The 12,354-nt window shown below is 39.6% G+C and overlaps 1 protein-coding gene and 1 long non-coding RNA gene across 3 annotated transcripts; both read right to left on the reverse strand.

Moving 5' to 3' along the window:
• Positions 1 to 1,031: 1,031 nt before the first annotated feature.
• rad52 (RAD52 homolog, DNA repair protein) lies at positions 1,032 to 6,703 on the reverse strand. 2 transcript variants are annotated; one of them, XM_031317962.2, is made up of 12 exons: positions 6,423 to 6,703; positions 6,001 to 6,078; positions 5,018 to 5,119; positions 4,091 to 4,184; positions 3,929 to 3,996; positions 3,649 to 3,767; positions 3,434 to 3,509; positions 3,122 to 3,342; positions 2,504 to 2,694; positions 1,671 to 1,751; positions 1,338 to 1,571; positions 1,197 to 1,258 (listed from the first exon to the last, which is right to left on the reverse strand). In XM_031317962.2, the coding sequence occupies exons 2-12, from the start codon at positions 6,052 to 6,054 to the stop codon at positions 1,197 to 1,199; spliced, it is 1,302 nt and encodes a 433-aa protein (XP_031173822.1). In that variant the 5' UTR covers positions 6,055 to 6,078; positions 6,423 to 6,703. The 2 variants fall into 2 exon arrangements, with proteins under 2 accessions (XP_031173821.1, XP_031173822.1); XM_031317961.2 differs by lacking the exon at positions 6,423 to 6,703 and having other exon boundaries at positions 1,032 to 1,258; positions 5,018 to 5,262; positions 5,938 to 6,005.
• Positions 6,704 to 11,692: 4,989 nt separating this feature from the next.
• LOC116063087 lies at positions 11,693 to 12,052 on the reverse strand. The gene is made up of 2 exons (XR_004108176.1): positions 11,901 to 12,052; positions 11,693 to 11,821 (listed from the first exon to the last, which is right to left on the reverse strand). It is a non-coding gene; the product is annotated as an uncharacterized LOC116063087 (long non-coding RNA).
• Between the last annotated feature and the right edge of the window lie 302 nt (positions 12,053 to 12,354).

Below are 12,354 nucleotides of genomic sequence, written 5' to 3' on the forward strand. Positions count from 1 at the left end.
AGAATATGCAATGTTTAAAGTTTTAAAGGGACTGTGGGGTAATGGAAACATTTGCATGCTGATGAGGGTTGTTACAGACTTCAATGTTTTTGATATTGGAATGTTAGAGATTTTTTTTTTTATTATTCTTTGCCTTCCTGAGAGTATTCACAAAGAGTGATCACAAATCAGTTTGATTGCCATTCACCAATATCGCAGGCAAAGCTTCAATATCAAACCATCGACATGATTTCTGCATGCCGGCTTCACTAGTGTTTAATCTTACAAATGACAACTAACTCAAAACTGGCTACTGTACAGCACAAGGTCACAACAAAACTCCTAAGGTCCATATGCTCCGATGCTATTACCAATAATTATCACAGACCTCACAGCACTGTTTGAGGCTTCTGACATGCAGTGATATCTGTTCTTATTTTTGATCCCTCCTTATTGACCTCCTGTGATTCGGTGTCTGTTTTGTGTATGTTTTTCACATTGTACAAATTGTAAAAACAAATAAAAATATAAATTAAACCATTTGTTTGCTTATTGGAATAATAATTTTAATTTGTTATGACCACATTGTGCTATTTCATTTTACAAATTTGTCACTAATGCTTCTCTGGGGTGTTTTTTCTTCTTCTATATAAATACATAAAAGGTCCCATATTGTAAAAGGTGAGATTTCCATCCATTTATTATAAAGCAGGTCGAGGTGCTATATAAACACTGAAGGTTTAAAAAATAAAGAGGCGCTAAAGCGGTGCGGTGAATGCAAATATATTCTGACACAGTGAGAAAAATGTTTTTTTTTTAACATTAAAGCTAATGTGAACATGTTCTAGTAGAAGTATGAATTATTATATTTCAAGGCCCTAAAAATAACTGCAATCCTAAATACTTTTCTATGATAGATTAAACAACAATCCAAGATAAATATAAGAAAACACCCTTATTTAATATTTAAGAGTTTGTTAGTTTCTATCTATAATAAAACAGCTGATTGACTTGTGTGGTTATGTTTTTATTTTTTACAAAACTAGATAGCATTTCTCCAAAAATCTGAAACAGCATCCATTCAGTGCAAAATGAATTTAAATGTAAACCCTGAAATATATATATATATATATATATATATATATATAAATATAAAAACAAAAGTAAAATCAATTCTATAAAGTGTTGAGGAAGCTGAAGAACGGCAACATAAAATGTCAAGTGTCCAGTCTGCGTTTCTTCATGTACTGTCCTTGTCTGTATGGACTGAAGGCTTCACCTGTAAGGTTGAAAAAGTAGATTGAAGACCACAAATGTCAGCTAACAGCTTTACGAACATCTCTCTCATGAAACCTCACCTGGCCTCGCCTGATACTGGTTCTGATGCTGAGCCCGGTCCTGTCCTCCGCTGTATGGAGGGGCCTCGTCTGGAGGTCTGCCTGGGGCTCTCTGAGGGGTCTTACTGCGCGTCTGCATCAGGTGATTACTGGGCGTGCTGGGCCTGAGCGGTTTTGCTCTGGAGGGTTGGCCGCCTGCAGGGACATCCAGCTCCTCAATCCCATCCAGAGTGAAATCCCAGAGCTCAGGATCATCTGCAGAAAAAGTGGACCAGTTGTACTGCATGAGGCTGGCTGGTTAAAGGTGAAGAGAGGCCTGAGTATGTTGAGCCCTCTGGTGGTGGCTTACTGCACCTGTTAAATACTCGTCCCTGCTGCTAGGCTTCCTGCGTCCTGCTGAAGTGCCGTCACTGAACGCAGGTGCATCTTCATGACCTGGAGGAATGGATATACACCTTTACAAAAATTACCAACAACATTTGGTTACACTTCACTTGAAGGTATCTACATAAGAGTGACATGACACATGACACGTCATAAACAAGTCATAAACGTTTATGACATAACGCTTCTTCGGTTTTTGTCATGACAAGTTATGGTTATGGTTCATGTGTCATGTGTTCATGACAGTGTCATGTCACTCTTATGTAGATACCTTTAAGTAAAGTGTAACCCAACATTTATACTCCTAAAAGTTAAGAATAACCAGCAGTCTCAAAACTGGAGGTCAAACCTGACACAATGTCACTATATATATTTCAATGTTACATCTGGTCTGCAAATAATTTTTCTTCCTTTTTTTACGTTTCAGTCTTTTATTTTAAAGTAACCTTTTAATTTTCTAGCAAGGCTTCAAAATCAGAGCATTAAAATGGACTTTACGTCACATTCAGCAAACTGTGTCAAATTGAACAACTTTTCAAGCAGTTTCAAGAGAGTTGGATATTTAATTATTTTGAGTGTGGCATTAAATGTGACAGCTTCGTCTTCCATCGGCAAAAGCAGAAACCTGCTGTTCTCAGGAAAAGACGCAGTGTTAGTGTAGGTACGAGGGAGCCATTTTTTGGTCGGGGGGAAAAAAACAATAAAGTTTAAGTGTAAGTGTTCCAGCTGTAGTAAAGAAACCCCTGTCCATTGCAAGGTCATTTGAGTTTGAGACCACTGCTTTAAACACAATGAAACCCTGCCTCCACTGGATCCTCGTCTAATAGCGACCTCTGTGTCCTCAGACTTGGCTTGATCCGGTCTCTGCTGCAGCTTCTTGGCCTCCATCTCTCTCCTGAACTTCTGTTGAAGCTGCTGCTGTCGAAGCTTTCTCAGCTGTTTGGGGTCTGTGTGCGCCGCAGACCCACCAACGTCCATCGAGTCCATGACAGGTCTTAGAAGGAAAAAGGAAAGAAACGGATTGGAGGTGACGTAGAGCTGGGCAATATATCGAAATCGTGATATGAGACTAGATATCGTCTTAGATTTGGGATATCGTAATATGGCTTAAGTGTTGTCTTTTCCTGGTTTTAAAGGCTGCATTACAGTAAAGTGATGTCATTTTCTGAACTTACCAGACTGTATCTGTTCTATTATTTGCCTTTACCCGCTTAGTCATTATATCCACATTACTGATGATTACTTATCAAAAATCTCATTGTGTAAATATTTTGTGAAAGCACCAATAGTCAACACTACAATATCATTATATTTGATTTTCTCCATATCGCCCAGCCCTAAGGTGACGCACATCGGGATGTGCAAGAGATGAAGAGGTGTCAGTGCCATTAAAAACAGAAACTAGACCCACTGCTGTTTACCTCGAGTCAATGTTCTCACTCTTCCTGTTAGCAGGGCCAGCAGCATCAGGGGTATAAACTTCGGAATAGTTCTGGTTCTGGTTGAGGACTCTAGGCTCCAGCGGCATCCTGCCAGGATCCCCAAGCTTTTCCTCCCGGACCAGACTGGAGAAGCGGGCCTTCTCCACTGAGGGCTCACCCTCAGTGCGCTTAGTCTGGGCTGGGTCTAGAGGAGGAGGAGGCTTTGTGTAGAGGAGAATATTCAGCATCCAAAGACTTTTTAAATAAGGATAAAAAACACAAAATGCTTAAAGTTTATACTCCATATCTGACCTGTTTGGGGATCTTGTTAATGGCTACGAGGTATTGTTTATCCAGGATGCAGTTTCCAAGCGCATTACCGAAGCATCTAAACAAGCCCCCCCAAAAAACAATAACCACGACACACAAATGAATTGAATGTAAGCAAAAGAAAGATTCTATGTTCTAACTAATTTTTTCTTCATGTTTCAGACTGAGAAGACATATAAAAACGCAAATTCCAGTACTTGAGTGCTCTCTTCATGCCATCCGTGACAGCTTCCTTTCTCGCCTTTTCCAGCGACAGAGCTTTAGACTTCAGTCCTTCACTGACTCCATACCCTACATCCTCATGAAACGCCCCGTCCTGCAGGAAAAATAGGTGTTACACACACACGCATGTGGACAACATGCAGGAAAGAATACATTATGTAAAATTCAAACCTAATTTTCTTGATCAGATGGTCCATCATGGGAAAAGATTAAAAAATATAAAATCTATACAGTAAGTATGGTTCTTCATCTAACCTTCAGCTGCACTTTGACAAACGCACTGACTCCGACGTAAAACTTGCCGTTTATTATGTCTATGAAGTCTGTAAAAAAAGAAGTGTTTTGTTAGTCTGACTGTGTGGAAATGGCTTTACTTTAACAGCGTCCTTTGGTGACAAGACGCTCTGTGAGTCGTACCGACATTCTGTTGAGAGATTGAGTGAGACCATCCATTGTACCCAAACATCTCATTGGCCAGGCCGATTACACGATGCCCTTCAATATAGCAGACCTAGAAAAGTCCAGTCGAGAGTTAATATGAGAGAGAGAGAGAGAGAGAGAGAGAGAGAGAGAGAGAGAGAGAGAGAGAGAGAGAGAGATGGAAGCAGGGTTATATCTAAGTGGTCTTATGATAAACTTTTGTGTGAAAGTGGGAAAATAGGTTTAATTTTTAAATATTATTGTTTCCACTTGCAGAAATATAACCTTGTTAAGAAAACAAAGAAATAAGCAATGAAAGCATATTTGTGCAATAATTGTGTGATTATAACCCAGCTGACAGACACATTCACAACTTTTCTACAGTTCACTTAAAGATGCCATGCCACACATATTTCATTACTTTGTGGTAATGTCTGAAGTTCTACCATGGACTCTAACATTTTTTGTGGAAAAAAATGCCTTGGTTACCTTGTTTCAAGCCATTCTAGTGTGGTATAGAAAGCCTGCAGGAAGACTCAGCTCGATTTGTGCCAGTTCTCATTAATATTCAACGAGCTAAGCTGCTTGACTATGATTGGCTAACAGCTAGCCAATGAGAGCCTGGCTATCAGCATCCTTTACCCAGCGCAACTGGGCGAGCTCATGAATAGTAATGAGCTCAGGCAACACCACGTCAGACTGACTTGTAATTGGCCTGATTTCTCCGCTTATTTCTTTTCAGTGGCTAGAGCTGACAGAGGAGGTAGCAGTTCATTTTCACATTCACCACATAACACAAACACATATGGACCTAACATATTTAAAAAAAATACAAGTAAAAACAGTTTTGTGTGGCAGGGCACCTTTAAAACTGGCTTCATGGCTGTTCAGGAAACAAAAGCAAAGAGCTCAACAAAGACTTGCCTTCTGTCCTCCTCCAGCAACTCTGGTACTGATGTACTCTGGTCCCAGCTTCTGTCGCAGAGCTTTGTGCACCGCCTGGTGTTCCTCAGCTGTATAGGTACACTGACAACACACTCCAGTCAGGAAAGCAAAAACAAAGTCCGTACACACATAGACCTTAGACCACAACATAATGAAAAGGGTGGCTAGTTTTTCGGTCAACCCTCTTATTGAGTACGACCCTCACCCAATGTTCCCACACTGTCTTCTGCTGTCACAAGGTTTAAAAGTTGATTTTCATCTGTACAGCTGATACAATATACAGTATGTTTTTAGACCAAAGTTTCCAATGACACCAAATACGTCAGGATAAATCGTTGGTGAAAAGGCGCGAGTATTTTACCCTGTGTATACATAGCTTCAATGAAGAGTTCGGGGAAAAAATTATACTGTCAGACAATTTACAACCTTAAAGCTAGCTAAAGGGGAAATTCAAAGAAAGACAATAACGGTTAAAATGACTCTTCTTTACCCAGTCCGTAAGGTCTCTCATTCATTGTCTTATTTTAATTGTCATTTTTTTGACTGTGGGGGACAAAAGCCTATCCCAGCATGCACTGGGTGAAACATTGAAAATCATCCTGTAGGGTCTACCAGTACATTACAACACACACTCTCTCTCCCGTTCTCTCTTGCATGTGTCCAATCAATATGAATAATAATAATGAAATGCGATACAATCATGTCTTTGGACACAAACACGCGCGCGCGCGCGCACACACACACACACACACACACAAACACAAACACACACTTTCCCTCATAACTTCAATGTCTGTAAGACACTGGTGCAGCTGCTTTACCTAGGCTACTAGTTAATTCATTCTGCACATCTGAACCTCATTTGAATGAATAAGTATGTGGCCTGAGTTTCCAGTTAAAGGAGTTGGCGTGTTAGTATGTTTCTCTGCGCTCCTGTTAGTTAATACAACTACCTAACTTACCTGTCCGAAGCACCTGGGTGCAGAGTTGCTCCTTTCCTCAGTATTACTGGACATGACTGCAGAGCTCTCAAATAGTCACTAAAAAAAAACAGACATGTTAACAGGCAATAGTTATAGTGTAGCTAAATAACAACTGCTGTCAGCTCATCCAACGCCCTGATCATCCATAATGATAACTTCTTTATTAAAAGCTAAAATTTACCTGAGAAGTGACTGAGAAGTGAAGCTAACGTTAAGTTTCATCTTCTGTGTGTGTGTGTGTGTGTGTGTGTGTGTGTGTTTTTAGAAAATCCGAAACTCAGTGACCTCATAGCTGGCTACGGCCATGAACGTTAGCTAATGTTAGTGTAACGCTGGCTTCATTAGTCAGGACCGAATGCCATTGTAAGTTAGCTATCCCGTTCATATAAACACAAACTCACCAGTTAAAATTCCTCAAAAGTGATTTTTGTGTTGAACGAGCTAACTGGACCCCCGTAACATGTGCTACATTGTAGCTAACAAGACGAACATTTGAACTTCCCGCTCGGACAGGGCTGAAGCTAGAATGGAATGGATGATGCGGAGGCAGGGAGGGAGGGAGGGGCAAAGACATGACCCGCCCTACTCTGCCTCTAATTGGCTAGTAATCGTTGCCTTCATTGGTTAGATTGGTTAGGTTTACGCATGAGGAGTGAGATTGGTTAGTGTCTGGCTGGTGTGTCAGGGTAAGAATACCAGGATAAGTCAACCAAGAGTCAGAGTAATGCAGAGTAGGGCGGGACATGCCTAGGCACGCAAATTCGCCCAACCAATCGAGTGCTTCGTAGGGCGGGTCTTGGCGTGGCCAGAGTGATAGAGAAAGACATACTAGGTGTTTCTCAATGTCAAGGATCCTTCCTTGGTAGGACTAGTCCTTCCAAGGAAGGATCCTTCAGAGGCTAGGCCAGGCTCCTCCTGAGCATTCGGAGAACATGTACAATGGAACAGGCTAGCAAGTGCACGTCATTGCGTGCTTGCGTCATTGAAAATGTTTCCCCCCCTTCACTTCCGCGCTACATTTCAAAACACTGGACGAAATGGATGTGGAACTGTGATGTTCAATTTTTTTTGTTGAGATGGAGAAGCTGAATCAGCGTCAGTCTGCTTGCAGGAGGAGAATATTCTGTCGGCAACTGTGCCCGCAACGTGCGAAGGTAGGTAACGTTACCGACACTGATAGGCTATATAATATATAAGCAATAGTCGTTTTCTCTTATTTATCCCATGTCAATAAATTAAAAACTCGTGGGAGTTCATGTTTGTAGTTGTCATAACACTTACCGGTAAGGAGAATTGCATTAATTAATCTTAATTACATTAAGCTTACAGGAGCTAACCGTTTACATTAGCTTGTAGTTTACTGCATGTATGCAACATTAGCTCATTGTCCAGTAGCTTCTAGCTTTCAGACAAATGCGGTGCAAAATATGATCAGCAACTACAAGGTAAAAGCTACCAGCTAATGAGCTACCACAGGCAGTATGATAAGCAGTAAACTGCAAGTGAGAAAGGTTAAATAGTACTGTAAACACACAAGCTACAAGGCTACAACCAACATATGAAAAGTCATAATACCTCCATTGATAAACACCCACTAACACAGTAAAGGTTAAATGGTCAACAGTTGTCAGTTAAGACCATGATGAAGAAACTACACCACTACACAGTTACATGAAGTACCTTCATGTTACAGTATGCTCAAATATACTTGTGATACAATTCTAATCTTACCAGGACAGGTTGGATAACTACTGGACTAACCTAATCTTTCTCCTTCTGTCTGCAGTCTTGAAGCAACCCCATCATCAGCAGCTGTGTCTGATCGCCGCTTCATGTTGAATATACTTGTGTACAGTATATAGTCATGTTTGAATAAATGTTATAATAAAGATACACGTTTTCGTTAATGTCTTTTTAGAGCTTCTATACCTTACAAGTTATTAAAACAGGTACCATCTTAATCTAATTATTCAGTCAGAAATAGACATTGAAAAACATTTTATATTATATACACCATAACTATATATATATATAGTTTATATTATATACACACCCAAAAACGTAATGACAGACAAACCAGCTAGTTTAACGCATTTATTTTCAGAATGCCAATCTCTAATAGGCTATAGCAAATAATCTTTTCAACGTCTCTCTTTGGCCACTGTCGCATAGTAGAGGAATTACCGTATAGTACAGGAGAAGCGCGCAGGCAGTTTCGTCTCACATTAGCTGTTTAAGTGCAATTACTAATGTTAACTAGCATTTTAGTTAGCAATAATTAGCCTGTGCCTATGTTATCTCCTTACATATACCTACGCTCTCCGTCTCTGCTAGACTGGGAATGGTTGAGATTTCTCTTGGCACAGCTACCAGAAGACTTACAACTTTCAGACACGTTGCTCACGTCACATTTACGTCGTCTCTCTCAGTTGGAGGCTGCGCAGTAACGCTCAGCGCTCACCGGAAAAGTGCTTCTAACGGCCTTCACTGGTCTCCGTCCAGAGCAACGGGATCTGTTGCTCCACTCTTATACAGTCTATGGATACGACCTGCACGATCTGTTCCACGCTAGCCTCCACCGGGAAGCTAACATTAGTTTAGCTAACAGCTAATTCGGCTAACCGCTAGCTGACAGCTAGATTCAGTCTAAAATAACGTTAACTCAAACTTAATGGGAAAAGCAGGCTACAGCTAAATTAAGACTTCACAGTAATAACAATACAGACAAGTATTGAGTGATTGTATTTTAAATGAGCACAAGTAAAGTAGAACTGACGTAACAGCTGTTATATATGTTAGGTGTTTGTTATATATGTCAACGTTTATTTTCAAGTTTTATTTTGAGGGTCTTTTAAAGTTATTACATGCTGTCTCAGCTAGCAGTTAGCCGAATTAGCTGTTAGCTAAACTAACGTTAGCTTGCCTGTGGAGGCTAACGGCAGACCGCTACAATCAGCTAGCGGTTAGCCGAATTAGCTGTTAGCTAAACTAACGTTAGCTTGCCTGTCGACCGGAAGCGTGGAACAGATCGTGCAGTGTCGTAAATCCTCGTACAACCGCGCATGCGCGAACATTTTGCGCATGTACAGAACGGATCGTGTATACTAGACGGCTACAGTAGGATGTTGATGTTTCTTCATTGCTCCAACAATAATCGTGCTGAAACTGGAAGAGACCTCTTTACTGCAGCTGTTGGACAGTTTGGCAGACCACTGCACATCAGGACTGATCACGGAGGAGAGAACGTTCATATTTGGGAGGACATGCATGCGAGCAGGGGGGAAGGCTCTGTCTTAACAGGAAGTTCTGTACACAACCAGAGGATCGAGCGTTTTAACCGAGACTTGAACAAAAACTGCAGCCATATTTATGCACCCATTTTTTATGAACTGGAATCCCTGGGTATTCTAGACATAGACAATGCAACAGACCTATTTTGTCTCCATTATGTCTTTCTACCCAGAATCAACCGCACTTTGGAGGAATTCAAAGCTGGATTTAACAATCACTCTATGTCATCTGAAGGAAATAGAACACCAGTTCAGCTTTTAACTCTGGACAATGATTTGCCTCATCTTCACAACCCAGAACTCTCAACAGCAGGGGTAGTTTTTTGTTCCTCACCAAACTCTCAATGAGGATTTTCCCCATTGAATGACAGGGATTTGCAAGAACTGAATGATGCCATTAACCCTCTTCAAAATGACAACAACAATGGCAAAACATTGTTTCAGAGAACACAACAGTTTATTTTTGATAAACTTGTAAATGTGTGATCTCAGTATAACATGGACAACTGGGTAACATTAGCCTTATTGTACTTTCAAAAGTACACTGTGAAACAAATACTGATGTTTTGTTGTGCTTCTTGAACTGCAAGATTTAAAGCCTCTTGCCAGCATATAGATGTTTGAAAATTACATAATGGCACATACTTGATGTCAGTGTTAAAAAGGCTACAGACGCACTTTTGCATCAGTTTTCTGTCAAGTCAAAAGCAACGGTACTGTGGATAAATACAAGATGACTCCTGTTATGTGAAAGAACAGTGAAATACTTTTCAGGGTTCTACAGATGTATTCATACATAACTGTCTTCCACTACATTGCAGTACATTGTTCCTGATTTTTAAAGTACCTAAATATGCAAAGTAAAACTACTCAGTGAAGTAAAATGATACCTGTCAGTGTTTTATAATATCTTATACATTACATACATAACTATTGTATCTTTATTATGTATCTCTGAGAAGATGGCTGTTCATAAGGTAAGACAAAAACTGTTTTCAGCTTTGTGATGATGCATTTTGCAACTAATCCAAAAGGTTTTGTAAAGTGCTTGAGGAGTAGGAATAGGAGAAGGAATTTTTTCAACACGTGAACAAATACATTTTTCAGTTATCACAAAACATTTAACATCAATAAATCTGAATATACTGGCTTTCAATGGTGAGGAGGGGAATTAAAAATTGTAATCTGAAAAGTACTTCAAATTTCTACGGAAGTACCTTACTTGAGTAAATGTACATAGTTTATTCCTTCACTACTGTTTCAGTAAAAAAAACTCGTAGTTAAATTCATCAACAATCATTGTTAAAAAACACATATCACAAGGTTAAAGTAACTACATTAGTGATTTATTACTCCGATGACTGGTTCCATATCCTTCCAATCATACAGTACAACATCTTACAGTATAGAGAAGGGTCAGATACAGTAGTCACAGAGGTAACACTTTTTGTAATTAACATCCACAAACAGGAATATAGTTTTTAACAATCAAAAACCACAGAAACCACATGGAAACCAGAGCCGATAGCTTTATCGATCCTTTTATACTAATACGTACAGCCAACCTTAAGTCCTTAAACTATAATGAACTCAAAGGGGCTACGGTTGCACACTCTTGTTCAAGTACAGCTACTGAATTTGTTTTTTTTTTAAATTATTTTTCATTAGGCTATACTGATTGTATATGGCTGGCTGGTGATTTACAGAAATCAGGAAGTGATAGATGTGTTCACATAATGTGTACATCACAATGTTGCATTTGTATTGCAAAGCTCTTAACAGAAAATTTGACGACAAGATTAAAAAAAAAAAAGGGCAAAGAATGTGGAGCAAGATGGGAAAACACAAGCTAAAGTATTTCTTTTTCAGCTTTCTTATGTACTGCAATTGAAACCACTGCTTTATAATATGGACAAACTATGTCCTCTATGAAATACACTTACACATGGACACAATCAACCACTGGGCTGTAGTGTAAAGTTTTAGGGTTGTTACCATGAGGGGGGCAAAGGGTACACAGAACACCACAGCAGCCTGGTTTGACAAACATGGGGAGCCCTGCACTAAACAGTGGTGTGTTACACTGCAGGGGTTCTTTTACAAATTAACTGATTTCAGTAAATTAGTAGTAGATTTACAGTAAAAATCAAAACTAGGACAGTACACTTATGCTCCGGTTGTGCTTGCAAAAAATAAGCAAATAAGCAACTAATTAACATTAGATAGGCACAGCTTCATGAGTTGTAAAGAATAAAATGAATCTGTAAATGTCCTGGATTGCCTTATTGTATAATATACTGAATTACAAATACATACTTACTTTCAACACATTGGAGAAACTCCCTAAATTTGACCACCATCAACTCCTCCTTAGCTCTTCTGTTGCTCCCCAGTACGGAGTAGCTTGGTTTGAGAATACCAGCTACAAAATCAGCTTCTTGACCTTTGTCCTCTCCTGGTATGTCAAGCAGCACACGCAAGCTGGGGTTCTCTCTCAGGAGTGATAAAACCTGGAGGGAAATTCAACACCATAAATGAAAGGCCATAAAGATAATCAAAGGTGATACAGAACTGTGAGGTAAATCTTACTCCATAGTGGGACAAGCCATCAATGAGTTGATCAAGACAGCTCTGCCGTTGCACAACAGTATGGTATAGAACTGCATTTTTCACAAACACATCTCTGTTGGCCATGGTGACTACGAGTGGAAGCCCCTCTACTTGATATCGCCATGTGTCACAGCAGCTGATTGCTTTCTCCAAATCATCCTGCAAGGTTGCACGTTGAACCTAAATATTACAGATCAAATGTTATTTTCTCAAATTACTGCATTTAACCAACATTTACAGAAGTACTATGTAGACTGTGCATTTCACTTAATAGTTACTTACCTATGACAAGAAAAGTTTGAATTTGTAGTTATTTATTTGGTAATATGAAACCAAAATTATTTTGATAATGCATTCCACCAAAATAAAAGTAACTGTACTGCTGTGGAATATTCAAAAAAAGCAAAGGCTTACTACAATAGTCTTCAGATCA

Source organism: Sander lucioperca, chromosome 7 (genome assembly GCF_008315115.2).
Source record: "Sander lucioperca isolate FBNREF2018 chromosome 7, SLUC_FBN_1.2, whole genome shotgun sequence".
Classification (NCBI taxonomy): Eukaryota; Metazoa; Chordata; class Actinopteri; order Perciformes; family Percidae; genus Sander; species Sander lucioperca.